This window comes from Stegodyphus dumicola, chromosome 6 (genome assembly GCF_044657685.1).
Source record: "Stegodyphus dumicola isolate Sdum_Otavi_A_Nest chromosome 6, ASM4465768v1".
Lineage (NCBI taxonomy): Eukaryota > Metazoa > Arthropoda > Arachnida > Araneae > Eresidae > Stegodyphus > Stegodyphus dumicola.
In genome coordinates, this window is record NC_140773.1 from 98180024 (window position 1) to 98207799 (window position 27776).

The 27776-nt window shown below is 34.5% G+C and overlaps 1 protein-coding gene across 1 annotated transcript; it reads right to left on the bottom strand.

Moving 5' to 3' along the window:
• Positions 1-313: 313 nt before the first annotated feature.
• LOC118199155 (uncharacterized) lies at positions 314-25871 on the bottom strand. Its single transcript, XM_035370957.2, has 3 exons — positions 25560-25871; positions 10871-13580; positions 314-990 (listed from the first exon to the last, which is right to left on the bottom strand). Exons 2-3 carry the CDS (start codon positions 13557-13559, stop codon positions 428-430), a joined length of 3252 nt encoding a protein of 1083 aa, XP_035226848.2. The 5' UTR covers positions 13560-13580; positions 25560-25871; the 3' UTR covers positions 314-427.
• Positions 25872-27776: the final 1905 nt, after the last annotated feature.

Here is a 27776-nt window from a genome sequence, read left to right on the forward strand (position 1 = left end):
ACCATCAAACTTAGTTTCTTTCCAGGACGCTAAATGTACTGTTTCAAAATTTGTAACATCATCCATTTCAACTAAACTGTGAGTGCATGCTGTACTTAACGCTCAGTTTTTTAAAATTTTCCAGAATAATATTTTCAAGCACGTTTTCAGTCATTCGGAATAGGAGGATTTTGATAGCTAAGATGTATAACTGTCGTTAGAAAAAAACAGATATACTGCAATACATATTTAGAGAATTAATAGTAGCTAATTACCCAAACATTTAAGTGAAAAATACCATATTTATAAAATTATTTTTCTTCTGAATCCACAATTCATTTTTAATCACAAAGAAATAAAATTTTATTTTTAAGTTCATGTATATGTTTATGAAATAAATCTTTTAAAAACACTCATGTAAACATCTCCTCACGTACAATATTCAGTATCACAGATAGGAATATAAAACTGTCACTATCATACATAAAAAGAGCAAGATAACGCTACTGTGAAACGAAATGTTCAATCGATCAGCTTTGCCAACAGGTCCAACATCGGTACACTGAGATTTGAATGCTTCTCGATCCGTTCCTAAAGAATCCACAGCAACAAAACACAAATGATATATTTCTTTTGGTTCTAGATCTCTGAAAATATATTCCCTTTTATTATAAGGTAGCTCCTCTTCTGCCACCAGGGTGCCAGTGAGATTTCTCAAAGTTGCCTTGAAGCCAGCAATATCCTCTCGAGTTGCCACATACCACACCACTCTCAAACCATGATCTTTAATAACTTCACTGCCGCGAATTTTTATATCCGGCTTCAGGATATTTTCCGCCTCGAAAGCCACGCCCTTGCACACGAACTCGTCAATGTCCATAGATGTCAAAAAACGTCCGGTGTATAACGGAGGTCTGTAACAAGTGACTTCATCCCAAGAGGTCGAGTTAGGTTGATTGCTCAACCATGACCGCAAAGGACGAAGGTGGCAGTCACAGGATAAAAGATTACCTGTCAAGGAAAAAAAAGTGATGATAAATGGTAGTGTTAAAATATTTAGCTGAGCAAACAAATGTTACAAAATGCACAACAACACGTTATAAACTTTCGAAAATATTTTTAAGTGTATTTTACCACTCACAGTTCTAGTGAAAAAAATTACCGTTCTAGTATGCGTAATCTATGTTAATATTCCAATTAAAGTTCCATTATAACAATATTTTATTTAGAGACATTCAGAGAAACTGTTCCTCTACTTCTTAAACTCAATCGCTATTCTTTCTCAAGTAGTTGAAAAAACATTTTTACACCCTAGTTTTAGCTTCCAAAGATTTGCTCAATGGACTTCAAGTATCTCAAAGATTCAAATATTCATGTAACAAGTCTTCTTACAAACTAATGTTTAAAAGTCTGAAATCACTTCCGTAAACGATTTTTTAAATTTTATTTCCTGCTTACTGATATTCAAGTTATATCAGCTTAATTTACGAGTATAACTCCAATAAATTAATTACATATTACAGCGAAAAAAAAATGTTTTGTAAAAATGACTGAACAAAAACAATTTACATATTCTTTGTATGTGCTGCCCCTCGTTTCTTTATTTATTAGGCATTTATTCGTTATTTTATTACTCTAAATATTTAAATCTAGCATGAACTGAATTATTATACTGATTAATGAACGTGCTCTAAACCTTGCGTACATAAATTACGTAATGAAGTAAATAGTAGTAGTCATATATGTGCAGCTTTAATGTCATTAATTACCAGGATTCAATTATGGTTATTTTTTTTACCTTAAAAGCATTTGTATTTATATGCCCTTATTCCGTATTTCTAAGAGTGATGGGACAGGGATCGAATCCCGGAGCAGGCATGGTTATAACTGTCCATCCCTTCATAGGGGCAACATGTTATGTACTTAGGACCACCTTGGACGGCGATACACGAAGCAACACGTTTAGATACAGAGTTCATGACACTACGGATGGTGTCCTGAGCAACGGCTCTCCGTTCCCTGTCAACCAATTGCCACAGTTAGTCTTCTGAACGCGGCAATGGTAGGGTTTGCAAACGGCGTCCAGTCACATCCCAAATGTGTTCGATTGGTGAGATATCAGGAGAGGCAGAGAAGCATCTCTACACCTTGCAGGGCACGTTAGTTGATGACAGCAGTGTGTGGTCGGGAGTTATCCTGCTGATAAAGGGCACTGGGCACTCCCAGAAGGTAGGGGAGTGTCACGGACCGCAGCACATCCATGTATCGTGTTCCGGGCACTCTGACGGGCCAACGATCATCCATGTTGGCCCGTCATAGTGCCCGTAATACGTACCAGAGGTGAACTGAACTTATAGGCAAGGTTTATCATTCGAGAAACAGCAGCGTGATTCATCTGAGAACACGACCCAGTGCCATTCCGCCGTTCACATCGTTCGAGCCCGGCACCATTGCAGACGTTGGCGTCTATGATATGGAGTCAATAGCAGTCTTCTTAACGGACGCCACGAGTGCAGGCCACTTGCCACCAATCGACGGCAAATGGTTCTGGTCAATATGGAAATATCCAGGGTGTCCTGAACATGCTTGAGAATGGAGGTAGAAGTGGCTTGCGGGTGCGCCACCACTTGTCAGCGGATGCATCGATCAACGCGTCCTGACGTCACTCTGGCTGCACCGGGATCCCTCGAACTTGCCACATTTCCTTGTTCCAAATATCGTTCTCTCAGCCGGTGCATTGTGGACGCGTCCAGGTGTCTCTCACCTGAGATTTTCCGTATGGACCAACCTGTCCTTTTCAGTCCAATCACCATGCCCCTCGTAAAATCGTCTATCAGCTGGAACTGTCTCCGGCATGGCAATCTCTGCTATTACACGCGTCCTCTGAGACTAGAAAAAATTTTCTACGATGATTTCCTTAATGGAAATAACGGAACGAAAATTGAACCTTCTCCAAGTTCCAAGTTACGCTGATTAGCCGCAAATATCGAACAGATGGTACGACTTGTTCCGTCTCATTTGGGATAGTGCCGCAATGCGTATGACAGTAGTGTTTCTTGAACGATGATTCTCTAGGAGAAAGGCAATAAAGAGTGCAATAGAGGACGCGAGACATTACGGGCCTAAGCAATGGCATAAAGTAGTCTTCAGCGTTCGTTCCCTCATTTTGGGATGGCATACTTTTGTCTTGTGGTGCAAATACTAAAACAAGTTACACTGATAATAAAATTACAAACGCAAAATATACAGTTATTTAAATAAACACAAGGAGAGTTGTGACGTCATAGTCGGAAGGAAACCCAATAGTGAATATCTTGTCGCTGGGGGCAGCAAAATTTGCTGAAACCAGGACAAATGACCTATCAAAATTTACAGAAAAATCCTATCTACATCGTTGAAATCAGTAAAAGGTCCTCAGATTATAGTGTAGGTCATGTCTTTGGATTTCTTGTGGCAGGAGCAGTCTGTGAGAGGCGGTGCTCTGATCAATCAATTCAAATCAGGGTGGAGCTACAATTCGTCGGTGATAGCAAATGTGTCAAAAAATTTTCAAAATGTCGGATGTGTCAAAAAATGTTTTCTAATATCCTAAGATTTCTATTAGCTTAGTAGTGTAACCTATCAAAATGTGTAGAAAAGTTTTACCTACATCGCGAGAGATATGAAAAAGTCATTAGTTAGAAAGTAAACGTTAAATTTTCGTATACGTATGATAGGCACAGTCAGAAGAGTACAGTGCACTGATTGATCAATTAAAATCGGCAACAGCAGACAGGTATCTTTTAACAGCAGGGGGCAAGAATGCGTTATTTCCGTGAAAATTCAGTCAAAATTGGTCAAATTACCTGTCCAAATTCGTCAAAAATTATAAATTGCGCTATGAAGCGCATCAAAAGAACCTACATTCAAGTCTAAGAAAACAGGCATCCAGATAAATGGGAGTCCGATATTGCACGAGAAGCTCCTATTTGGGTACCACGGTTGTAAATACAAACATAAGCAAAGTCACTGAAATTAATAGGTCAAGTCTTAAGGGTTTCGCTACAAGTCCAGCGGGAGTCTGAACACATTAAAATCAGGCTTGTCACGTAGGGAAATTTAGGTTATATGCAAACATATGCGCAGCGAGAGGTCTGAGATACTTGTCCTCATTCAGGAGCTCGTAATGAAAAGTTCTGAAATAAGAGAGGAATTCACACCGCTTAGTACTGGAGAAAAACTTTTCATTTGTATTGTTCAAGTAAGTCTGTGTATTCAATCTTCAGATCATTGCGAAGCATTTCGTTACTGACAAAGTAATGAGCATTTGTCATACATCACCACACTTTGGATTGAATAACTTAATAGTTGCTTGATATCCTTTTCCGCGGCCGCCGCCCATGCCGAGGAGGCAAAAGTCAGAATAGGTCTGATAACCGCTAAGTAAATGTGTCTCATTTTTGCAAGTCCAAGTTTTGAATATCTTCCGATGAATGGAAGGAGGCAGTGAATTACGTAGTGGGCTTTTGATCAGGTGAGTTTGTCATTTAGTAAGACTCCTAGATACTTTTCTTCTCTTACTACTGGAACGCTGAAGATGAAAATATTTTCCTTTACAGGTTTCCGTTTCTTCGTCGGTCTAATAATTAAGAGTTGGGACTTCTGCGCGTTTATGCAAACACTCCATTTGACACCAGTCTTCAATTTGTGGGATGTATCCTTGCAGATTGTTTGCTGCATGATTTGCATTCGTGAACTTTACTGCAAGAGCAGTATTTTCCGCATACTATGTTATCACGGAAATTAATGGAGAGCAGGGTTTAAGGAAGTCCGAAACACAGAAAAGATACAAATTTGGGCCAAAATGCAACTAGCAAACACAATTTTTGAATATCCGAAAAATCAGTATTTGTCTGCGTTTTTATTTTACAGCAAGTGTTCTGTTTGAGAGTTGACAATTAAAAACCATTCCTTTTAAAAATGTCAATATATATTACAACTTTTATTTTCTATAAAAAAAATATCCTGCAGGAATTCGAAGAATTTACTAATTAGCTAGATAATTAACTTTCAGGCGTATTAAATTTAAGTTCATAAAAATGCTCACATTCACTTTTCCGGCAAAACAAAGAGCAAATATATTTAGTGTTAAGACATGCTTTCATAAATTATCACCATTACTAACATACAATATTCTATACCACTAAAAGTTTTTTATTATTATTATTATTATTATTTTAATACATACAAATTCCCCGTTCACCTCAAATTTACAACACGGGCTCACAAATGTAAGTTAATTAACATTACATACTTCATGAGACAGTAGTCTAGACTTCGAGATAAAAGAAGATAAGTTCACTGGCCAGGTTAAACTAGCCTTTCTAAACCACTCTGCAGGCATGACTTACGGCTATTAAAAGTATGATAGAAAATGGTTTACGTCTTGGAATCCATTTTTCAAACAAAAACACGAATCACTCATGCTTAGATTGAAACGGAGCAGGTAGCCGAGTGGTCGACACTAGCGGTAAAGTCGACACTAGTGGTTTGGTCCGGAGTTCGAATCCCGGCGAAGAGGGTGGCTGCATGGGCGTTTTCATGGTTTTCCCCGTGTGTAACATGTATATTATCATCCAGTTTCCCTTAGAAAGCTCTCCACGAAGTCATCCCTCCCTCAGGTAGATAGCCCTCGAATGCTTTGCCATAACCAAATGAACCAAACCAAAACAAACTTCCGTAATGAAACTAGAAGTACGCCTGACGCGTGATAGCTAGATTTCCGCAGTTCGAATCCCGATGAGGGCATTGTGGGTTTCTTTAGTTTCCGGACTTCGGGGGGGGGGGAGTCTGTACAAGTACAGCTCGAACTAAATTCTTCGTCACCACTAGGATTTGGCGATTGGGTCCCCTTATCTCCAGTCGCTCTTTAAAAGAGAACATATATACGGTATTTTCTCCCTCCTTCCTGCATGCCTTCGTGTTATAACAGGAAGCACTTTCAGTGCGTAATCGGGAGGTCTGAAGTTCGAATCACAGCGAGGGAACTGCGCATCTTTCACATCTTCTTCGTCGATAAACCAAATGACTCTTCACTGAGGTACTTAACAATTTTCTTTAAAAAAAAAAAAAAAAAAAAGACTCGTAATGTTAATCTACAGTTAATAGTAGGGGGGAAATATTTTGCAGGCACTACGAAATGGATTTTGTACTTAGAATTTTAAAATATTTCTAAAATTGAAAATGATTGAGCTGATGAAATATTTGTTATAAATTAATATTCAGCTTTTCCCCTCTCATTTTACTCAAAAAATAAAAGATTGATGAATACTGTACTTATTTTTGTTTTCTATCTAAACCATATAAAGTTCACTTTGCGCTTTAAAGTATTTTGAAATAAACTAATACTTTGTTCAAATGTTTGATACAAATTATGCACTTATTTTCGTACTTTAAATCGATAATGAAATGTGCTAAAAGATGCCTTTGAAAAGCAAAATGGAAGAAGTAGCTTCTGCTCATACTAGTTATGTCAAGCTCATTCTATTAAGAATTTTTAATGGCATTTACCTTTTAGTTGAGTTTCTTGAAAATGCGTTAAAATATTTTTCTTTTTTTGCTTTCTCGAACACTCAATATTATAACTCTCGGAAGAAACTCTTTTAATTGAATAAAACGTCTTTTAGAAAATTAACTCAAAACATTAATGAGTTTCTTACATCTTTTTTGGAATTTTACGATGCCTTCACAACGACTGCATCATTACTTTAAAAGTTATTTATATTCGATGTGACAAGGTAGCATTTAAAGGAAAACCTTTGCACCTAAAAAAGTATTATGAAAGATAAAAAGCTTTCGAACATCATAAAAAGAAAGTTCAAAAGTTACAATAAAAGCAAAAGATGCCGGATATTTTATATAAATTTGCGATACAATTAGAATTAAACAAGAACATATAGTTGTAGAGTCATTAAACTTATTGATGCAGGAAGCGTGAAAAATGTGCAAGGCCCTCGATAGGATTCGAACACCAGACCTCACAACAGCTAGCCAAACATATCAATTTACAACACGAAGGTAAGTGCTAAGGATTGGATTGGATTGGATTATTTTAATTATGGCAAAGCACACGAGGGCTATCTGCCTAAAAGGAGGGATGCCTTCGTGGAGGACTTTCTAAGGGGAACTGGCTCGTATATACGTTACACATGGGGAATAAGTGCTAAGGAAGAAGAAAATACTTTACAAAGTCGTTGCTTTAATTAATTGTGGAAGACGTGCGAGAATTATCTGACTTACGAAAAATATTTTTGTGGAAAATTTTTAAAGGAATTCACAATATACAAAATAACTCCAAACATCCCATGTAGCCAGCTCAATTCCTGTAAACGGAATAAGGAACGAGCTATTGACCTTCAGCCCTCATATCGTCTCAGCCGCTAGTTGACTTCAATGCTTTCAATAAAGTCGGCTTTAGCTTTATTTTTATAAGTAGTGATAGTAAATATAGTACACTTCCTATTACATAGTTGCTTCGAATAAAGTATAGAGTTGGAAGAAATATTTTTGAGAAACGTTCGGTAAACACAAATCTAATCTTCTGTGTGATTCTCGCAAACAAACGCTTAGGTAAAATATTTATGCTGCTTTAATAATTTAAATACAAGTAATTCAACACTTTATTTCGAAAGAAGAAGACATATATTTAATAAACACTTTCAAGAGCTAGCTGTATATTAATATCGTACGTTGTTTTACTATAATCCAAACAATATCTTCAAAACAGCAACTACTGTTTCACAGCTGCTTCCTAAATTTGCCCAAAATATCTTAAACTGCAACAGGGAATCAGCGACAGGAATCAGCTTGAGAAAATGAGCTTAGTCAGTTCGCACTTATATACCTCACAGAACTGTAATCATTCTTATATTATTCGGAATTTTGGGGATTCTGCTGGGATATTATGAAAATGTTAAATTTTAATTTTAGAGAGCTCACCTACCCATCACATTCAATTTTACAAGAAGTTTAGAATGTTATTACTCTAACGATAGGCCGGAATATAAAGACAATTTTTGTTATATTAGAACATGTAGCCACATACACATGCGCTAGAGAATATACTTTAGCAGGGATTTCATTGGACAGTGACAGCCATTATCGCCCGAGGCTTTATTGTTGAGGGATAGAAAAGCTTTCCTCTTTTTTTCGTCACAGAAGTCCTTGGTTGTACGGAGAGCTTGAATTGCAGCATGTCGCCGTGCAGAGCGCGGAAAAGCTATCTGCTTAAGAGGCGGTATACCTTTATGGAGGGCTGTTTAAAGTAAAACTACTTCGCATTCACGTTAAAAAGGGAAAACCTCACATAATTCCTATGCAACCAGTACTTTTATCGGCACTTAATTAGGTTGCGCTACTTGAATATGGCAAGGCATAGGAGGGCCTAAGTAAAGGAATATCATCGTGAAAAATGTTCTAAGGGAAACTGACTCGCATTCACGTTATACTTCAACAATACACGAACCGGATCGAAATACCAAGTTCAGTGGTTTTGTTCCCTGTCCGCTGGCAAGCCCACCACGTGTAGTAAGAGACTTGTCATTTTTTAATACCTTCACAAATCCATGTGCATTGATCTGAAGAAACTTTGAGCCGACTGAAAGAACTTTGAACATTTTCTCTTTAGATTTAAGCATATTTTATGGCTAGTAACCTTATGATTGTTACATTTTTTTTTATTTGCGATATTCCTTCATGTTTAGCACACACCCGGTAGTTTTTATAGCGGTTTTCTTTTATTCCGAGCTAGGTTGCAAAATTTTTAAGATACTTTGAATGACACTTTATAAGGAGTAAACGAATAAACTTTATGAGGAGGAAACTATTAAAAGGATATTACTATTAAAAGGAAATGAAATGCACTAAATTAGAGTGGGGTATCGAAAATATGGGAAGAAACGCATCCTCATGAGATTAAGGTTAGCATAGTAGGCAACGAAAGATGATCTACACAACGAAGTACTGTAAGTCTCGAAGAAATCTCGGTTAGATGATAAGTCAGAGAAGGTCGTTTAACCAGATAAGTTGTCCCGGTGGTTAAGACTGAAAACTGAAACACTTTATTTTGTTTAATGGAACATGACAAAGCACATAAGAAATACCTGTTGAGTGAGTGGAATTCTTTCTGGCTTTAAAGAAAGAAATCAGCTGGTATTCATGTGCTAGATGGTGAAAATACCCATTTAGTCAAACGGGATTCGAGTCCTACTCGAACTACTAGTGTTCAGCAGTCTAATCCATTCGGCTACAAAAGGATCGCCGAGACTTTTAAGAGATATATTTTAAATGACAAAAAAAATTGTTCAAAGTTCTGAGAAACTGAAAAAAATTAGACATTAAGAGATACATATAGAATAAAATGAATAAGGACCATGAAAGAAATTCTTAGCTGTTCCCCCCCCCACGTCTCTTTCGTTAGCTTCAAGATAAGATAGCATAACACCATAGTATTAAATTTGAAACTACATCTATTATCATTTACTATATTAAATGTACAACTTTTTTATTTTATTTTTTTAATTTACCAGTGTATTTTTAAAGCAGCTAAAAGGTGATAATTTAAAAATCTCTATTTTCGAAAATAAACTTACATTCTTAAGTAGGCTGCTTGGTTACAATGTAACAAACGAAAACGTTCTGCTTTGAGATACCTTCTTGGAGGATAATTTGGGGGAAATATTAATCGCAGTCAGCAAAGCAGTCGTTTCTCATGATAGCTAACTTGTTTAATGGCCGAAACCGATTTCTAGACAATGCTTGCATTGCTTATTTTATACGGCAAGCACCCAAGGATTATCTGAATTTCATACAAATTACAGACTTCCAATTAACCGGGGCAATAGCAAAGATGACGTCCACGTTAACCCAAAATCAGGTTTATAAAATTAATAGATTACAGTTAACAGGAATAACTTATAATTAACAGAAAAGTACTATTAACAATTTAGCAATGTTTTTAAGCACTTAATCTGGAGAAAACGTTCGTTAGTTACGCAAACTGAATCAGCATTAAAAAAACTTAAACATACCTCATATAAAATCAGGTTTTTATTTACATTACTTTTCTGTTTCGGAAGGACTCGGTGGAGAACAGAAGATAAAGGATGTATACGTATTTGTTTGCCGATTTAGCAGTTTACTTTTAGTGCATGAATTAAGAATGATAATATATTTCAGAATAATTGCAGATTATAATATTATTATAATTTCAGAAATATAGAAAGAATTTTAAGGAAGATTTTAAAAGAAACTATTCAAATTTAAAAGATTTTAGAGAGACAATAATGAAGACTATAAATACAAAGATAGAACTGAAATTCGTCACCAAGACTCAGATTTTGGACTTTTGTTCTGGCCAGTACCATTTTTTATCATACGGCCGGCTTGTGCCAGCTAGGAGGATCGGGGCTGCGCTCTTATAATAATATTCCAGATAATATACAGTTAAACTATGTTTATGCAGAAATAGGGTTTATTCAGAAGAAATGGAAAACCCCATCCATAGCAGTAGTTCTAAAACAAATACTTGAAACAGTTTGTATAATGAGTTTGAAAACGCTGTAAAAACTGTTTTTTAGTGTGAAGATCTCCAGTAAAAATCCACTGTGAAGTTTATGGTGGAAGAAAAAAAATTACAGAAAAAGGAAAAGTATGATTAGTATTGAAAATTTTGAAGTAGTTGTTTTTTTTTTTTTTTTTTTTTTTTTTTTTTTAATACAAGCTACTCTGCTTCACAAATACCTTCACTTAGGATCTCTTAACTCAGTAACCAATTAATCATGCAATTAAACACTGACGAAAGTTTTTAAATATACGTAGCAGCACGATATTAAATTTTAAAAATAACACTTACCCTTAAACAAAACTGTAAAATTTTCTTTCATAATAGGAATCAGTTCCTCATAGAACGCTGTGAAACGATTTTCGCTGAGATCTAATAACTCCAATTTTTTCATAGCTAGAATTTCATCTATATCTATAGATCCTAATCTGTTTTTACTCAGTATCAACTCTTCCATGTCCTCCAATGTTCCAAATGTTCCTTTGCCAAGCTTCTGGAGCTGATTCCCAGATAAATCAAGATGGTGGAGTAAAGTCAAATTCCCCAAGACACCTGGGCGAATTTCATTCAGTATGTTATTCTGAAGTTTCAGAACTTCAACATGCGTCATTCCGTCATCAAATGTGTTAGTGATGATCGGAATAAAGTTATTACTTAGATCTACGTGTCTTATTCTGTACGGAATGTATGGAGATTTAGGAAACGATCTGTCTGAAATGAAAGATAAATGGTTATGAGACGCATTGAAAGTATTCAAAGACAGCAAGTCTTCGAGTACACCATGAGTTTTATTTTCAAGAGAAGATATCTTGTTGTGAGATACATCAAGTAACCGCAATGATACCAAACCTTTAAACGTGGATGGAGGAATAAAAGTAATATTATTATAACTCATGTTCAACATTATAAGTTGCAGCATACCTTCAAATGCGCTTACGCTGATATTGTGTATTTTATTGTGATCTAAACGAAGTTCAAAAACAACAGGCAAGTTACCAAATGCTTTCCGATTAAGTTTTGTAATATTATTTCCATGTAAATAGAGATACTGCAATGCAGACATGTCTTCTAATGCTTCCCAAGGTATTTCTGATATATTGTTGTGACCTAAGGAAAGAGTTCTTAAAGTCAACAAACCTCTAAAAGATCCTCTTTCTAAACGAGTAAGATTATTATGATCTAAATACAGATGCAATAAGGAATTCATTGCTGGAAATATTCCTGGCGGTACTCGTTTTATTAAGTTATGTTGGATGTAAACTTCATTCAGTGCAATTGGTATTATGAACATATTTTGAATTTTGTTATGATGCGCATAAATGGTACGCACAGAAACTAAGTTCGTAAACCCACCAGATGTTACTTCACTTATGTTGTTGTAACTGACATCTAATTCTAATAAAGTAGACAATGTTCCGAAGCTACCATAACCTATCTTTCTAATGTTATTATGGTGCAGAATAATATTTCGTATACTGCCAAATTTTTCAAATGCATTACCACTAACTTCAGTTATATTATTATAGCTGAGATCAATAGTATGTAGTTCGTAGAGCTTCTTCGTGGAAAATGATTTTCGGTCGATAGCGTTTATTTTATTGTGACTTACATTAAATACTTTGATACCAGTTAAGTTTGTTATCAATACTTTCGATAACTCTGTAATATTATTGTGATGGAGCAATAGAATATTAACATCACTAGTTTGGAACGTTTCTGGTAGTATCTGGGATATAGAATTATATGACATATCAAACACAGTCACATTAGACAATTCTATAAATGCACCTTTGCCAATGTACGATATATTATTATGGCTTAAGTCGACGACAACTTGAAACATGCGTTGAAAACTTGAGCTGGCTATTCTCGATATTCTGTTATAACTCAAATCAAGCCTTTCCAACCAATTCATATCTTTGAACATTTCATAACCGATATCCTCCATTACGTTATGTGCTAAATCCAAAGTCCTCAAACGAGTAGGCGTAATCAATGCGCGTTTTGCAATAGTTTTGATTCGATTCCCAGCTAAATATAAATCTCTTAGCAAACGTAAACCTCGAAGAAGATAAGCGTCTATTTCTTTAAAGTTATTGTACGAAGCGTTAAGTACTCGCAGTTGAGCATTTCTTGCCAAAGCTGATCTTGGTATTTCATTTAAGTGATTGCTAGAAACGTTCAGAAACCATAGAAACGACAAATCATTGAAGTCTCTCTTATCAAATTTACTGAAATCATTATGAGAAATGTCCAAGTACTTCAATTTGGCCATTTGCCTGAATACATTTCTTTCAAACTTTTGAAGTTTGTTATGTTGTAAATGCAGTTTTTCAAGAGATCTCAAAATGTTATTAAAAGCTCCAGGGAATATTTTGTTGATCATATTATTATCGACTCTGAGCTCTTTCACATTTGGAAGACCATTGAAAGCATTAGCTGGTAATACTGTCAACTTATTATGAGCAAGGTTCAAGTAAACCAATTTTGAGAGTCTGTTGATAGCAGCTAAAGGCACGGTCTTCAAGTTGTTTCCTTCAAGATTGAGAGACATAAGGCTCTCTCCAAGAGTTTCAAAAACTTCACTTTCTAAATCTTCAATTTTATTGTAACTTACTTCCAAATTTACAATAGTAACATTATGAAATATGCTACCCTTTAATTTTCTAACATAATTCTTTGTCATTAAAAGGGTATGAATGAGCTTATCCTTAATATTTCCCAAACCTAGAGCCATCATTGCTAAATTGGCATTTTCACAATGGACCGTCAGACCTTCAATGCCATCCTTCTCACAGGTGCATGGATAGGTAATCATCTTATTAGTTGGACATGGCACGTGAGGAGGCTGTGTCGGTGCAGCTGTTGAAGTAGTTAGCGGAATATAATCATCTTCCGGTGGTGGTTCATCCATTCCATCCTGACCGCCACAGACGAACACACAGGTAAACAAGAAGACAATCTTTAAGAACAGCTTCATTATGTCCCCTGTTTACTTTTCCTAGAAGAAGAGTAAAACAATGCAATTTACTAATTATTTTACTAGATACAGAAATTAAAGAAATATAATGAGAATCACAAGTGACGGAGAACGGTGGCTGGCTAACACAGGAAAACAGATATTTGTCCCGCGCCTCTCCTCATCCAGAGATATCCACTCCTTGGAACCGCAAGAGGTTGCCTAAGGGGTTTATTGCAAACTACTTCGAAATTACATGACCTTACAAAGGCATAACGCATCTCAGTCATTTAACAGATCTAGGTTATAATATAAAAATGCGACACAAAATTGTTACTATGAAGATACTAGACAGAAATACTGGCGCTATGCTAGCGCAAATTCAACTCGGATAACATACACAGGTGAACATATATACATGAACTACACTAGATATATCATTACTACGGAAATGCACGATGTGATTCCTTAACTATATTAAATAAGACGTTAAACTAAATAAAATATACGATATAAAAGTACTAAATTACATTATGATGCACGTCAATGTCTATACGCGTACTAACATAATGCACATGCTACGTAATACGTACAATTAAGTATTACATAAATATCTATATAAAATACCCTAAAGATCTTAAACTAGATAAATACACAATGCATATATGCAATATTAAATTAAGGTGTCCGTAAAACTCTATATGCATGCTACGCAATACATATGCAAAAATAGCGTATGTAAAATACATTAAAGATACATTAAACTAAGTAAAATACCCAATATGTAGGAAGCAATATCAAATTACGATGCGCATTCGATTCTCATGTGTATATTACCATGCACATACTACGCAACACACACAATAAAGCGCTAAATACCTGTTGTAAGATACGCTCAGTCGGACATTGAAATTCCAGCCACCGAATAAAAAAAATCTATTCAAATCATGCCAGATTCAGTATACAAAATTTTCTTGATGATTAGGTAATTTTAATATGGCAAAGCACACCAGGGCTCTGCCTAAGATTTTCTTTGAAAATATCAATATCTATTCCAAACATTTTCTAGGGCGAGATTTTATACAATACAACATTATCTCAAACTTTACATTTGAAATTTCTGTCTTGAATAAAAATTACAGTTTACAATTCCTTTAAACTTATTAAACCCAGAAATACTTTTCTGCAACACCCATTTCAGTCAATTTATGCAATTAAACAAATGCTGCTTCCCAAATTGATCAACTAATAAATGGCCAAATGGCAAAAGTTTTCACCTGTGGTAGTTTTCACCAGAGATCTAAACTGACGGTTGAAGTACTTGGCGGCAAAAGATTTTCGTAGATTTCTGATGTATAAAGTAAGCCCAACTTCCCTTAGAATATCATTTATGGTCGTCAGCATCCCTCACAGGGAGTTGTTGTCACTAGATAGTGGAAGGCGAGAGACACATGCCTATTTATCCCTGGTAGCCACCAGGCGTCCCCGTCTTCCGTCACCCACCTACCTACCTAAGACAAATAGCTCTGTTGTGTTCTGCCATACTAAGGTAATCACGATAATCCAAACTAATCTAATAATATTCCAAATTAATTAAGCCTGTCAGTCATGTTCTCAACGGTTATGAAGCCCGAATATAATTATTGTCCAGATTTTAATGCACGAGTTCGATTAAACAGCCGAGCGGTACGATCATGAAACTCTAGTAGTTCGACCGGATTCAAATCTCAGCGAGCGTGCTGGCTGAGGATAGTTTTCGCAGTTTTCTCCATGTATAACGCAAACATAGGCCAGGTTTCGTTAAAAACTCCTTTACCTTTTCCATAAGCAGATAGCTCTCGCGTGTTTTTCCATAATCAGAATAATACAATATAATCCCACACGTCTTTATAAAACAGTTAATTTATTGTACAGCATACTATAAAAATACAATATTTTTTTTAATTTTTTTTTAGAAATTTTAGAAATATAGCAAGAGGATTTCTTTATATTTTTCTTGGTTGAAGTTGGCTCAAATAAGGATTTAAATGCAAAATAAACTAAGTAATTAATACTCAAATAGTTTCATAGCAAGAAATGATAACATGCTTATGACTTACGCATACAACTGATACTTTCATTATACGGATTATCGAGGCATACAAGTTATCCAAATCTACAGTGAAAAGTCCATGTGAAAAGTCGAAACTCGATGTCACAATTTTGTGTCTATATATGTGTGTTAGAGAGCGATTCATAATTTCCATTTTACACGTTTTAAGGAAATAATCCTCTTCATCTATTGAATCGGATAGCGAACTAAACTTTCCGATCCCTTGAAAGTTCGCTATAGCGGATTTCGACTGCAGTATAGTAAGTAGACGTATCTTTCACTTGTGGGCTACCTTATAACATTCTTTCAAAATATTTAAATGAGCATTTACACTGTTTTGAATCCTTCTTGCACAGTAAACTTTCTAAGAATGACAGCATCTGAATTTGGTATTGTTTGAATCATGTCGAACTATCAATAGCGTTTAATTAGCCCGTCTATGATGTTTGTATATAAATATTATTCATAATCTAGTGAAATACATGTCCTAAATGTAAATAAGTAGATGTCGATAAGAGTTCTGGCTATTCATTCACCAACATGCCTCCTTTATGCCACCAGTCATACCGCTGTTCTCCAGAAATAGTTCTAAGATGCCGCTATAGATGATAACAGTTAACACAGTACAAACCATAACTATTAGTATGAACGCTGTGTATAAAGTCTTCTTTTTTGTTTTGCTTTGAATATGAACATATAAATTACCTTTACAGTATTAAATTTTAATTTACGAACTTATTTTTACCTTTTCCATAAAAAAAAACTACCCGTTTTCCATAATGATAACGAATTTTAACGAAAACGTTTAATAAAAGTTCATCAGTAAAATACACTTTCTTGTGCAGAAATATTATTATTGGCAGGAATTGCATGGGATTGTTCTGTAGTAAGATTTATTGCGTAACTTATACAAACATAGCCTTCTGTAGCACTCAGACATAAAATGTTTGGGTGAAATATATGTTGTTTCGAGCCGTTAAGTCGTTTATAATGCAGGGATTGTTAACAGATTTTACTCGTTAATGACCACAGATGCCAAGACCTAAAAGACAATTCATCATTGCGGTCAATTATCTGCCTTAGTCTTCCCACCATTGTTTGGAATTAAATGAAATTTTTCTGTTTTCATTGGAAAGAGTCCAAAACTTGTCTTTATCGATTTTGTTGTATCTTACATGCTGTTTTCAGACATTTTTTAAGTGTAATATATTTTGTAAGCAATTCATTTTTCTCTTTCTATTGTTTTTAAGTCACTCGTATCAAGTTTTCTTGAGAATAAATGGAACAGAATTACGCCTCGGTGCTTTAGCAAAAATTCTAATTATACTTTCAGATAATAATTCCAATGTATCTAGATGTTCTAATGCAAGGAATACACATAAGGAGGATAAATGCCTTCACGGAGAATTTTCTATGGAAATCTGTCTCGTATTTACCTTGCACATAATCTTGCTTGAAATCCTCAAGCAGCCAACCCATTCGCAGATACACTGATCAAATTATCAGCGTTTACCCGTGAATTTCACATTGGATGTTACATCAAATGATTCAAAAATGCACTGAAGCACAGAGAACTTTCAAACATTCAATGATAAAAGTTCACTTAATATTCCGAAAGTAAATATTTTTAGCGTTTCCTGTATTTAAATGATACGTTAAATCCACTACGATGAACAACTTGAATAAGTTTTCAGAATAGTGCCATTCAGCAAAACATATTATGTTCAATTTATCTTTCAAATCTGGTTTGGTTTGGTTTAAGTGATTACAGCAAAGCCTCGGCGGCAATCTGCCTATGGAGAGGGATGCCTTCGTGGAGGAGTTTCTAAGGCAAACTGGCTGGTATTACACATGGAGAAAACAACGAAAACACTCATGCAGCCAGCCCGAACCGAACTATAAGGGTTCAGCGACTATACCGCCTCGGCCGCTGATAGGCTCTTCCAAATCTGATTAACCTGTAAGAAACTAAGAGGTTAAAAATAATTCTAGCACCTTTTTTTAATAATTTACGTTTTTGATCATTTTTATAATAATACAGATAAGTAAGGGAAGTATATTAAAATACGTTTAAGGTATCCATCTATATGCATTGAAATGGCCAAATTCGATGGAAAATCGCATTTAATTTCATTACTTTATTTGAGAGAGCACATTTTTACCTTTACAAAACATGTTTATTTCAATTTCTGTGCTAATTAGAAAAGACGATATTGATGATTTTTTTTTAAGTTAGAAGAATTAAAAGTGAGTGTGAGTCCCAGAAAAGGAGCTAGAAGTCTGTCGGACACTAACTTAAAAGACCCACTTTTTGAAATTATACTTTCAGCAAGGTTTGAAATAACAAAAGTAGTTTAGAAAATAGATATAATTAAATATGAATGTATCCAGTACATTTAATAAGCATATCGACTCTAGGGTTAGAGAGAAATGGTTGAAAATAAACTAATGCCATTACTGCTAAAACTGCAAAATTCCATAGGATTGCGTTTCGCAGCAATGCCAATAATCTGAAATGTATACAGAGTTTAAGAACTGAAACATTCCATCGATACTCAAATGCAAAGCAGATGATGCATGGTTAGTGTCTTGTCATCCTCAGCTGTTAGTGCAAATTTTAACAAACTGCAACAAAAGAATAAGTCCAAAAGATGACCAAAGAAGGAATGAACATGATTAAATATGTCTTTAAGAAACTGCGTCATCAAAATTTATTACTAAAATGCTAAGATGACGAACACCAGAGCTTCAAAGGGTTCTGTGGAAGCTCGTCGCCTAACAGCGGCTAGCGATAAAGACACTGAACGCTGGTAGTTCGACCTAGGCTCGATTCCAGGCAAATGGGATAGCTGTGTTGGCGTTCTCGTTGTTTTTCCCCATGTGTAACGGCGACACGATTCACTTTTCCTCAGAAAATCCTGCACGAAGGCATCATTCCTCTCGGCATATAGCCCTCACATGCTGTGTCATAATCAAGTAAACCGAATCTCGAAGCTCATTCTGAAAGGTATTTTTATTAAATAAACCCTAAATTTAAGTTACAGTGACTGTACTACAAATCAACAGAGGTCTTAAAAGGTTTCTTCACATTCTTATTGATACTCATCTGAATGCTTAAATACTGAAAGGAATTTTTAGAGCTGGATGAAAAAGATGTAATGAATCTGGTATTCTGCATTAACTGAGATGAAAATTAACAGGAAATATATATTGGCTAAAAGAGGACAAATGGTTGTGTGTTAACAAGAGAAGTTTATAAATTATAATAGAGAGTTTTAGATATTTAGTAGACTTTTTAGCATAAATACAATAGTTTTAACTCCAAATGAGCTTCTCTAAACTGATCTTGGCACACAGTTTCCTCACTTCAAAAATGATATTTATGTTTCTTGCATTGTGAGAAAACAACGGTACCTAGAGCCATCAACTTTAGAATAACATAGTCTTCCACTCGAATAGGGGCACCTGAAAGCCCGAATTTCATTAAAATACTCAGCAATCTGAAAGCGAGCAGTAACAGCACTATTCTGAATAAATCATTTTTATACCCAGCGCGTGAGACTCTATATCGGAAATTCTGAAGATATGCTGTTTTTAAATATTTTCAGCCCAAGTCGAAACGTGTATGTGTGTGTAAATGGGGAAAAAAAGTCCCTTTCGACGCAATATAAAATCTAAATGTTTTTCAATTTTTTTTAAACGTGTAAAAATTTGATGAAAATTCTTTAATATTCAGTCATCGGAATTTGTTATCGTAATATCCTTTAAATAGTAGTACAACCATCATCAGAGGGAGGTATAAAATTTATTGCAGTGCTACTGTTTTTCAGATAAATCTCTGTTATGCCTTACTTTTGAAATTTTAAGAAATTTCGTTAATGTTTTATATTTAATTCGCATTTACGTGAAATTCTAAGGATTTATTCAAATATTGATTATCTGTCTTTAATAACGTTTCCATCTTTTTGAAAATATTAAAGTGTTCATATATTGTAGTCTTTAAACAAAAATGTGTGTTCTATATTCACATTTGAATAACCTTAAATTATATTTAAACGAAAATTTCGTATAGCATTTCATACATTACTGAAACTCCTAAAAAGTATTTCTAACGTTTTCAAAATAGTTTTTTTTTATTTCAATGTGATTTTCAACGTCAAAAAGAAAAGATATTAATAATATATTCCGCTATACTTCTGTAACAATATATTACTTAATTAAGACAATAACACGCCGAATAAATACTAATTCAGAAGTCAAACAACAAAAATCAGCGTTATATTTTCAAAATTTTGAAAATATAATGCTGTTTTTTGTTGTTTGACTTCTGAATTAGAATATATTACTTATTTTTCACATTCTTTTATCTAGATCCCTTGAACATTTGTACATCTTCGTGGGTCTTGAATTCGTATAATGAAATAGTTTCTCTAATATATTACAATTATATAGTCTTACCATTCATACACAAAAATTGCACATTTTTCGCGAACATTTGCCAATTGCATAATCAGCAATTCACAGAAATAATTCATAATTTCATTTTAAGATAAAATAACTTCGTACAGGAGAATTCTAAATATGCTAACTAATGAATACTACAGGCAACCTGAATATTCAGAAAATCTGCTTAATTGGGTTGTCTTTTTACCAGTAGGCAAATAAGAGAAATTTTGTTTTTTATTTATGGTATTTTATTTCAATATTTCATCCACTAGAGCTAAAAAACGGGGGATCACACATACAGAAAGAACCTGAAAGCTAATAAGAAATACACTATATAAAAACTCCTATTTGAAGGAAGACGTAACGTCACCTATTTACTTATTCAATTTTTACAGAAGGAGCAAGTGTCTTCACTAAGTGGTTGCTTAAATGGCAAAGGAAAGCAGTGCATTACGTAACTAATTTTTTATCACTGCTTATATGCTGCATCTCTCTTTGGTATCTAATCTACGTACTAAATACATTCATCTAAATGAATTTAGTAGTTTTTAAGAAAAATATGTGCTATACAATGAATGAAAAATAAAAATCTGTACGTAAATTAAAAACAAACTTGATTTTGACTGGCATAATTTACACGCAAATTGAGAGATAATGCCAAATGTACTAATAGTGTGGCTATTTTGATTATGGCAAAGTACATTCATACTATATACCTAAGAGAAGGCATTCTTTCGTAGATAACTTTCTAAAAGAAGGTTAGGTTAGGTATCTGCTTATGGAGGGAGGGGGCTTTCCTGAAGGGCTTTACAAATGAAACTGACTAGGTATTTACATTACATACACTTTCTGAAGAAAGCTGGCTCCCATTTATGTTACGCATACTTTCTAAAGCAAATTGGCTCACATTCACATTACGAATACTGTCTAAAGTGAAGTGATTCTAAAGCAAATTGGCTCTTATTCACGTTACACATGGAGAAAACCCCCACAAAAACGGTCATGCAGCCTGTCCATTCACCGAAATTCAATCCGGGTTAAAACTAACAGAATTCAGCGGTTTTACTTATATGACCACTGGTTGGGCTGTGGTTATTTTGAATACCGTATAGCTGGAGTATGGAGATTCCGAGTTCAACAGCATTTTCACTAAAACTCACGTAACGCAATATGTACAAGCTGTTCTCCAAGCGACAAGCTGTTTTGTTGTTTGACTTCTGAATTAGAATATATTACTTATTATCACATTCTTTTATCTAGATCCCTTGAACATTTGTACATCTTCGTGGGTCTTGAATTCGTATAATGAAATAGTTTCTCTAATATATTACAATTATATAGTCTTACCATTCATACACAAAAATTGCACATTTTTCGCGAACATTTGCCAATTGCATAATCAGCAATTCACAGAAATAATTCATAATTTCATTTTAAGATAAAATACACTTCGTACAGGAGAATTCTAAATATGCTAACTAATGAATACTACAGGCAACCTGAATATTCAGAAAATCTGCTTAATTGGGTTGTCTTTTTACCAGTAGGCAAATAAGAGAAATTTTGTTTTTTATTTATGGTATTTTATTTCAATATTTCATCCACTAGAGCTAAAAAACGGGGGATCACACATACAGAAAGAACCTGAAAGCTAATAAGAAATACACTATATAAAAACTCCTATTTGAAGGAAGACGTAACGTCACCTATTTACTTATTCAATTTTTACAGAAGGAGCAAGTGTCTTCACTAAGTGGTTGCTTAAATGGCAAAGGAAAGCAGTGCATTACGTAACTAATTTTTTATCACTGCTTATATGCTGCATCTCTCTTTGGTATCTAATCTACGTACTAAATACATTCATCTAAATGAATTTAGTAGTTTTTAAGAAAAATATGTGCTATACAATGAATGAAAAATAAAAATCTGTACGTAAATTAAAAACAAACTTGATTTTGACTGGCATAATTTACACGCAAATTGAGAGATAATGCCAAATGTACTAATAGTGTGGCTATTTTGATTATGGCAAAGTACATTCATACTATATACCTAAGAGAAGGCATTCTTTCGTAGATAACTTTCTAAAAGAAGGTTAGGTTAGGTATCTGCTTATGGAGGGAGGGGGCTTTCCTGAAGGGCTTTACAAATGAAACTGACTAGGTATTTACATTACATACACTTTCTGAAGAAAGCTGGCTCCCATTTATGTTACGCATACTTTCTAAAGCAAATTGGCTCACATTCACATTACGAATACTGTCTAAAGTGAAGTGATTCTAAAGCAAATTGGCTCTTATTCACGTTACACATGGAGAAAACCCCCACAAAAACGGTCATGCAGCCTGTCCATTCACCGAAATTCAATCCGGGTTAAAACTAACAGAATTCAGCGGTTTTACTTATATGACCACTGGTTGGGCTGTGGTTATTTTGAATACCGTATAGCTGGAGTATGGAGATTCCGAGTTCAACAGCATTTTCACTAAAACTCGCGTAACGCAATATGTACAAGCTGTTCTCCAAGCGACCAAAACAGTCATGGCAAAATCTCTTGGACATTTACGATGCTAATTAAAAGTCTAACTTCAGAAATACGTAACATATTAATTAAGTTTAAATGACCAATAAACTCTCCTTAAAATCCTAAATATTTATTTTCTTTTATAGCAAAGAATAAAATGACTTTGTATTACAATATAAGCATAGCATCTAAAACAAAAATTATTTGTGTTCTATTCAAAATACAAAATGCAATCTGAGAAGAAAACACGTACGCCCTAATTTGTTTCTACGTTCAGAAAGCATTGCACTTGTGATTTAATTTCCGTTTCCTTGAGATTTGTTTCCATTCGAATGACCTTACATTTTATTCCATAGTTTTCCATATTTTCTTCTCACTAGGGACCATTTAGGCCAACCAGCGGCCGAGCGGTAAAGTCGCTGAACACTGGTAGTTCGGTCCGAACTGCATGAGCGTTTTCGTGTTTTTCCTCATGTGTAACGTGTATACGAGCCAGTTTCCCATAGAAAGTCCTCCACGAAGGCATCCCTCCCTTTAGGCAGATAGCACTCGAGGCTTTGCCATAATCACATACACACACTAGGGTACAAGTGCATAAAGACCGCTGAAAAACTGAATAATTCATTTCGATTTTCCAGTCGGGTTCTGACTGGGTTTTGTGGTTAATCTTTGGATTATGGTAACTTGGCCATTTTTGGCGAAAATTTGGCGACCAACCCTGCTACAGCAACCTACTAGTTTTTATTTGGGCGCCATTTTGTTTTCACGAAGTAAAGGCATTTCCCCCCCCCTCAACATTTTTTCCCAACAATCTGCTAACCGAATTACGCTTATGTTAGAACTTTTATGGAACAAAAGTGCTTAATCATGACGAAGATTAGGTGCGAAATTGGGAGAAAGTACAGAATCGCAAACTGCTTGCCGCGTTTTTAAGAATTGCACATACACGGTAACCATGTACACGTCGACCTATTTTCACTTAAAAAAACATCCCAGAATTGCACAAAAATGGCATTGCGCACACTCTTGACTTTATCCATGTACACTGCTAAAGTACTAATAACAAGTAATAAGTAAATAGTAACCTTTATCGCCTTACCAAAATGTCGCCAAACTACCTGTTACCATATTCCAAAGATTAGCCGTCAATTCTTCTTAGAAAATCCTCTATGAAAGCATCTTTCCAAGGTCAGAAGATCTCATCTTCTTCATTATAATCAAATAATCAACAAAACCACATTTAGTGAGGTGTAAAATAAACAAATTTTAAAGATTAAGGGAAATTTTCCGTTATTAAAGTGCATGCGATAAACATTTTTTTCTAGACAGATATATACACTAACTTGATACTTTTAGTAAAAAAGCATACTTCCGTCATCGGGGTCATTTCGACAGCCATAAACGTTTTTAAACCTAAGGCATATCTCTTAGGTTAGTACTCGTATGTTTTCCGCTTCTCTGAGGTTAGATCGTTTTTAAAGGAAGAACGAAATAGAATGATACATTTTAAGAACTTTTACTGACAATACTTATTTTGAAAACTACACCATTTTAAGAGATAAGAGCAATACATTTAATTTAATGGTGGCCAATAGGCAAAATTAGTGTATATGTTTTTCTGAGAAAATTGTTCAGAGAGTGTCATCCTATAGCGCAGGGTTTCTTTCAGTAACTTTTTTCAGTCGCGACTCCTTTTTATCACTGAGATTTTTTCGCGACCTCCAGGACCCCATAATATTTACACAAATTTTGTGGACCCCCATAAGTATTGCGCAAGTCAGACACACGCGTGAGTGAAACTGTCAATTTTTTCACTTGTACTGTAATATACTACCGCAGCTTTAGGTCATTAACTTTAATTTCTAATTTTAAGACATAGAACAATGTGATAGTTTTAAATAAGTAACAGACGAAATGACAGCGTCACGTGCAAAGCAAGGAAAATGAATGTTTATATTATAAAAAGAATGCGTCGAAACGTTTTCGCTTTTTTCTTTGTCTGTATTGTCTTACCTTTATCTATTTTCAGATACATTGTGTAAAAATATTATAATAGTTAAATATCAAAGCTGCTCAAATTTCCCGCGAACGGAAGCGCTACCCACAGTTTAAGAAACCCTGCTATAGCGAGAAAGATGTGATTCATATAATGTATCACAGAATTATATTCAGTAATAAAAATCAAATTTTCATTAAATTTAGATCTAAGTTCAGTTAATATTTAAGCCAAAGTGTGCATTTAAAAGAAGTAAAATTTACCCAATGTAAATACTGTTACTTAAATAATTTTCTTTAACTTTTAATTGGCATTGTAGAGTTTACTTATCAAAAAACGTAAGCATTTTTATATTTATGACCACATACACATAAAAATGACTAAAAATTAAATTATTTCAAATTAAAATAAAATAAGCTTGACGTAGCCTAACGTCAAGAATCGAGTCTCTGACGGCCGTGCTATATCAGCTGATTATTAAAAATGCATCAAATAAAACCTTTTCTTTTTCTATTTCAAAATTTAGAATGAGTTTGCAATAACCGAAACATTTGTAAAGAAACTTTACTAAACTTCATCACTCAAATTTATAACATAATAATTATAATGCTTACAACAACTTTATAGCTTACAACAACACGATGCACTTAAAGGGAAACAAATTTTCACGTTTTAAATAAAACTTTCGTGGGAAGAAAAGCATGCCTACGAATTATTAATCAAAACTAGCTACTGGTTCTATAATTTCGGTAAAAATTGCAAAATCACTTAAAAAAGAAAACAGAATTTTCAGTTGGCTAGAAAATATGCTTAAACGTGTGTTTATTATTGCATGGACTTAAATATTAATTAGCTACTCATAACATCTTAGCATCTATTATACAAAATATTTCACATACATCAAAATACATTTCGAAAACTACATAATAGGCAGGTGTATATACATTAATAATGCTGTCTTACCTATATTTGATCGCTGTTCGAACACAAATCCTTATATCACACAACTCCTTGCACTCATTTGTGATAGCAAAATTTTGATGATAATACTTTCAGTCATGAAAACTATTAGATATATCAAGTCCCAAACAGTTCAAAATACATTTTCATTGAATTATAGCTTTCAATTCCCAGGTTTTTCATTCTTTATTTTCTTTGGGGGAACAGCAAAAATTTGGCGTTTCACCTCAGAAACCACCTGAGTTATTCAAAATAACTGGCATCTGGTTTTGTCCCATGACCTAATTTTACCTCCACGTGTTACGTCAAGTGGACAGACCTCTGGCGGTAGCTAGCAAAGAAAAAAACAAAAATAAAACGAAACCTTAGATAGCTTCAACTCGTTTCAACGCTGTGTTTATAAACTTATCCCCACATTTGGCGCGTTCTGTTGAATGATAGTGAAGTTTTCTTATCTGAAGCTGCAAATTTTAATAATTTTGTAAAATACAGCGAAAACGTAATCAATACTAAACCACATTAAAACAATGATCATCAAGTAAAAACTTTGAACCGTGAAACAGAAAATAATAGATATTTGTTAATATAAAAAAAAAAAAATCTTGCCGTCCGAATAAGTAGTAGAGCAAAGCATGGTACAGCTGTATAGAGTTTGATTTGGTTTGGTTTATTTAAGAATGGACTTTGCTTTCACCCGTCAAAGCGGGAATAGATCTTTAGTATGTGAAATAAGCTAATACTACTGCTATATAATTTCACAAAAGAAATGCTAAGATGTATTGTAAGCCCAAAGTCATCTTTGAAATGCAGCTGTTGAAATGAAATGTTTTACAAATATTGGATTTCAGGTACAGTTAGTCAATAAAGTCTGCGTACATCAAGAAAAGTAATATCAAATCCAAATTTTAAGGTGCGAAAAGGGTAGTTTCTTAAAGTTTTATTTTTTAAATATTTTGTTTCAATAAGAGACTTTGAAATTATTTAATTATAATATTTTCATATCTAATAATTTATGCACACTAATTTTTAAAAGATAAGTGGCCAGAAATCAAAGCCAATAAAGTTTGCGTACAACGCAAAGGAGGCGGGGGATTTCTTATCTAACTTTTAAACTTCAAATTTGAGAATGCAAAGAAGGTTACACTTTCAAGGTCATTGACTTCCGAAGCAAATTTCAGGTTGATTGGAAGTAGCTATTTCTATTTTCTTTGACGAAAATGACAACCAATAAAGAAATTCCTTTAGTTACGAGACAACTAATTATGAAATTGAGATATGAAGGTAAAACTCTTCGTCATATTGGTAAAACCATAGGAAAACCATTTTCTAGTGTGCAAAGAGTTACTCAAAACTATCTTGACACTGGTAGTCTTGTTGTAAAACCAAGATGTGGGAGACCGAAGAAGCTAACGCAGAGAGAAGAAAGAAAAATTCTTTTACGAATTAAACAAAATCCTAAACTCTCTGCTGCAAGCATTGCAAAAGACATTTTTTTAACTAGCAACAAGGAAATTTCTCCTGAAACTGTACGAAAAATGCTGCGAAAGTCCGATTATTATGGACGCAAACCTAGCTCTAAGCCATACATTTCCGAGACAAATAGAAAGAAAAGACTTGCTTTTGCCAAAACATATTTAAACTCTTCGCAGGACTTCTGGAACAATGTAATTTGGTCAGATGACAGTAAATTTACAATATTTAAAGTTAATTGCCACCCTATTGTATGGAGCAAACCAGGAACAGAACTGAATCTGAGAAATTTAAATCCAACTGTCAAACACAGAGTTGGCGGTGTGATGGTATGGGGGTGTATGTCGTCGAAAGGAGTTGGAAATTTTCACATTTTTGATAAAGTCATGGATAAGTATGTTTATCTGGATATTCTGAAGAAAAATCTACGAGACAGTGCCCGAAATTTAAACCTTTCTGATACCTTTATTTTCCAACAAGACAACGACCCGAAACATACAGCTAAAATTGTGAAGGAATATCTCCTCTATCACACTCCAAGACAGTTGCGCACTCCTCCACAGTCACCAGACCTCAATTCAATCGAACATTTGTGGGCAAAATTGGAGAAACGAATTCGAAAACACAATATTACGTCGCGAAATAAGCTAATTAGTTAATTGCAGGAAGAATGGGCGAAATTTACGTCGGATGACACTGAAAAACTAGTTCAGTCAATGCCCAGACGTCTGCAAACTGTTTTGAAGAATA

Coding starts and splice junctions, on each gene's coding strand:
- LOC118199155 (XM_035370957.2), bottom strand. CDS start 13,559: ATGAAGCTGTTCTTAAAGATTGTCTTCTTGTTTACCTGTGTGTTCGTC. Junction 991..10,870: donor TTTTACAGTTTTGTTTAAGG/GTAAGTGTTATT, acceptor TTTCCTTGACAG/GTAATCTTTTATCCTGTGAC.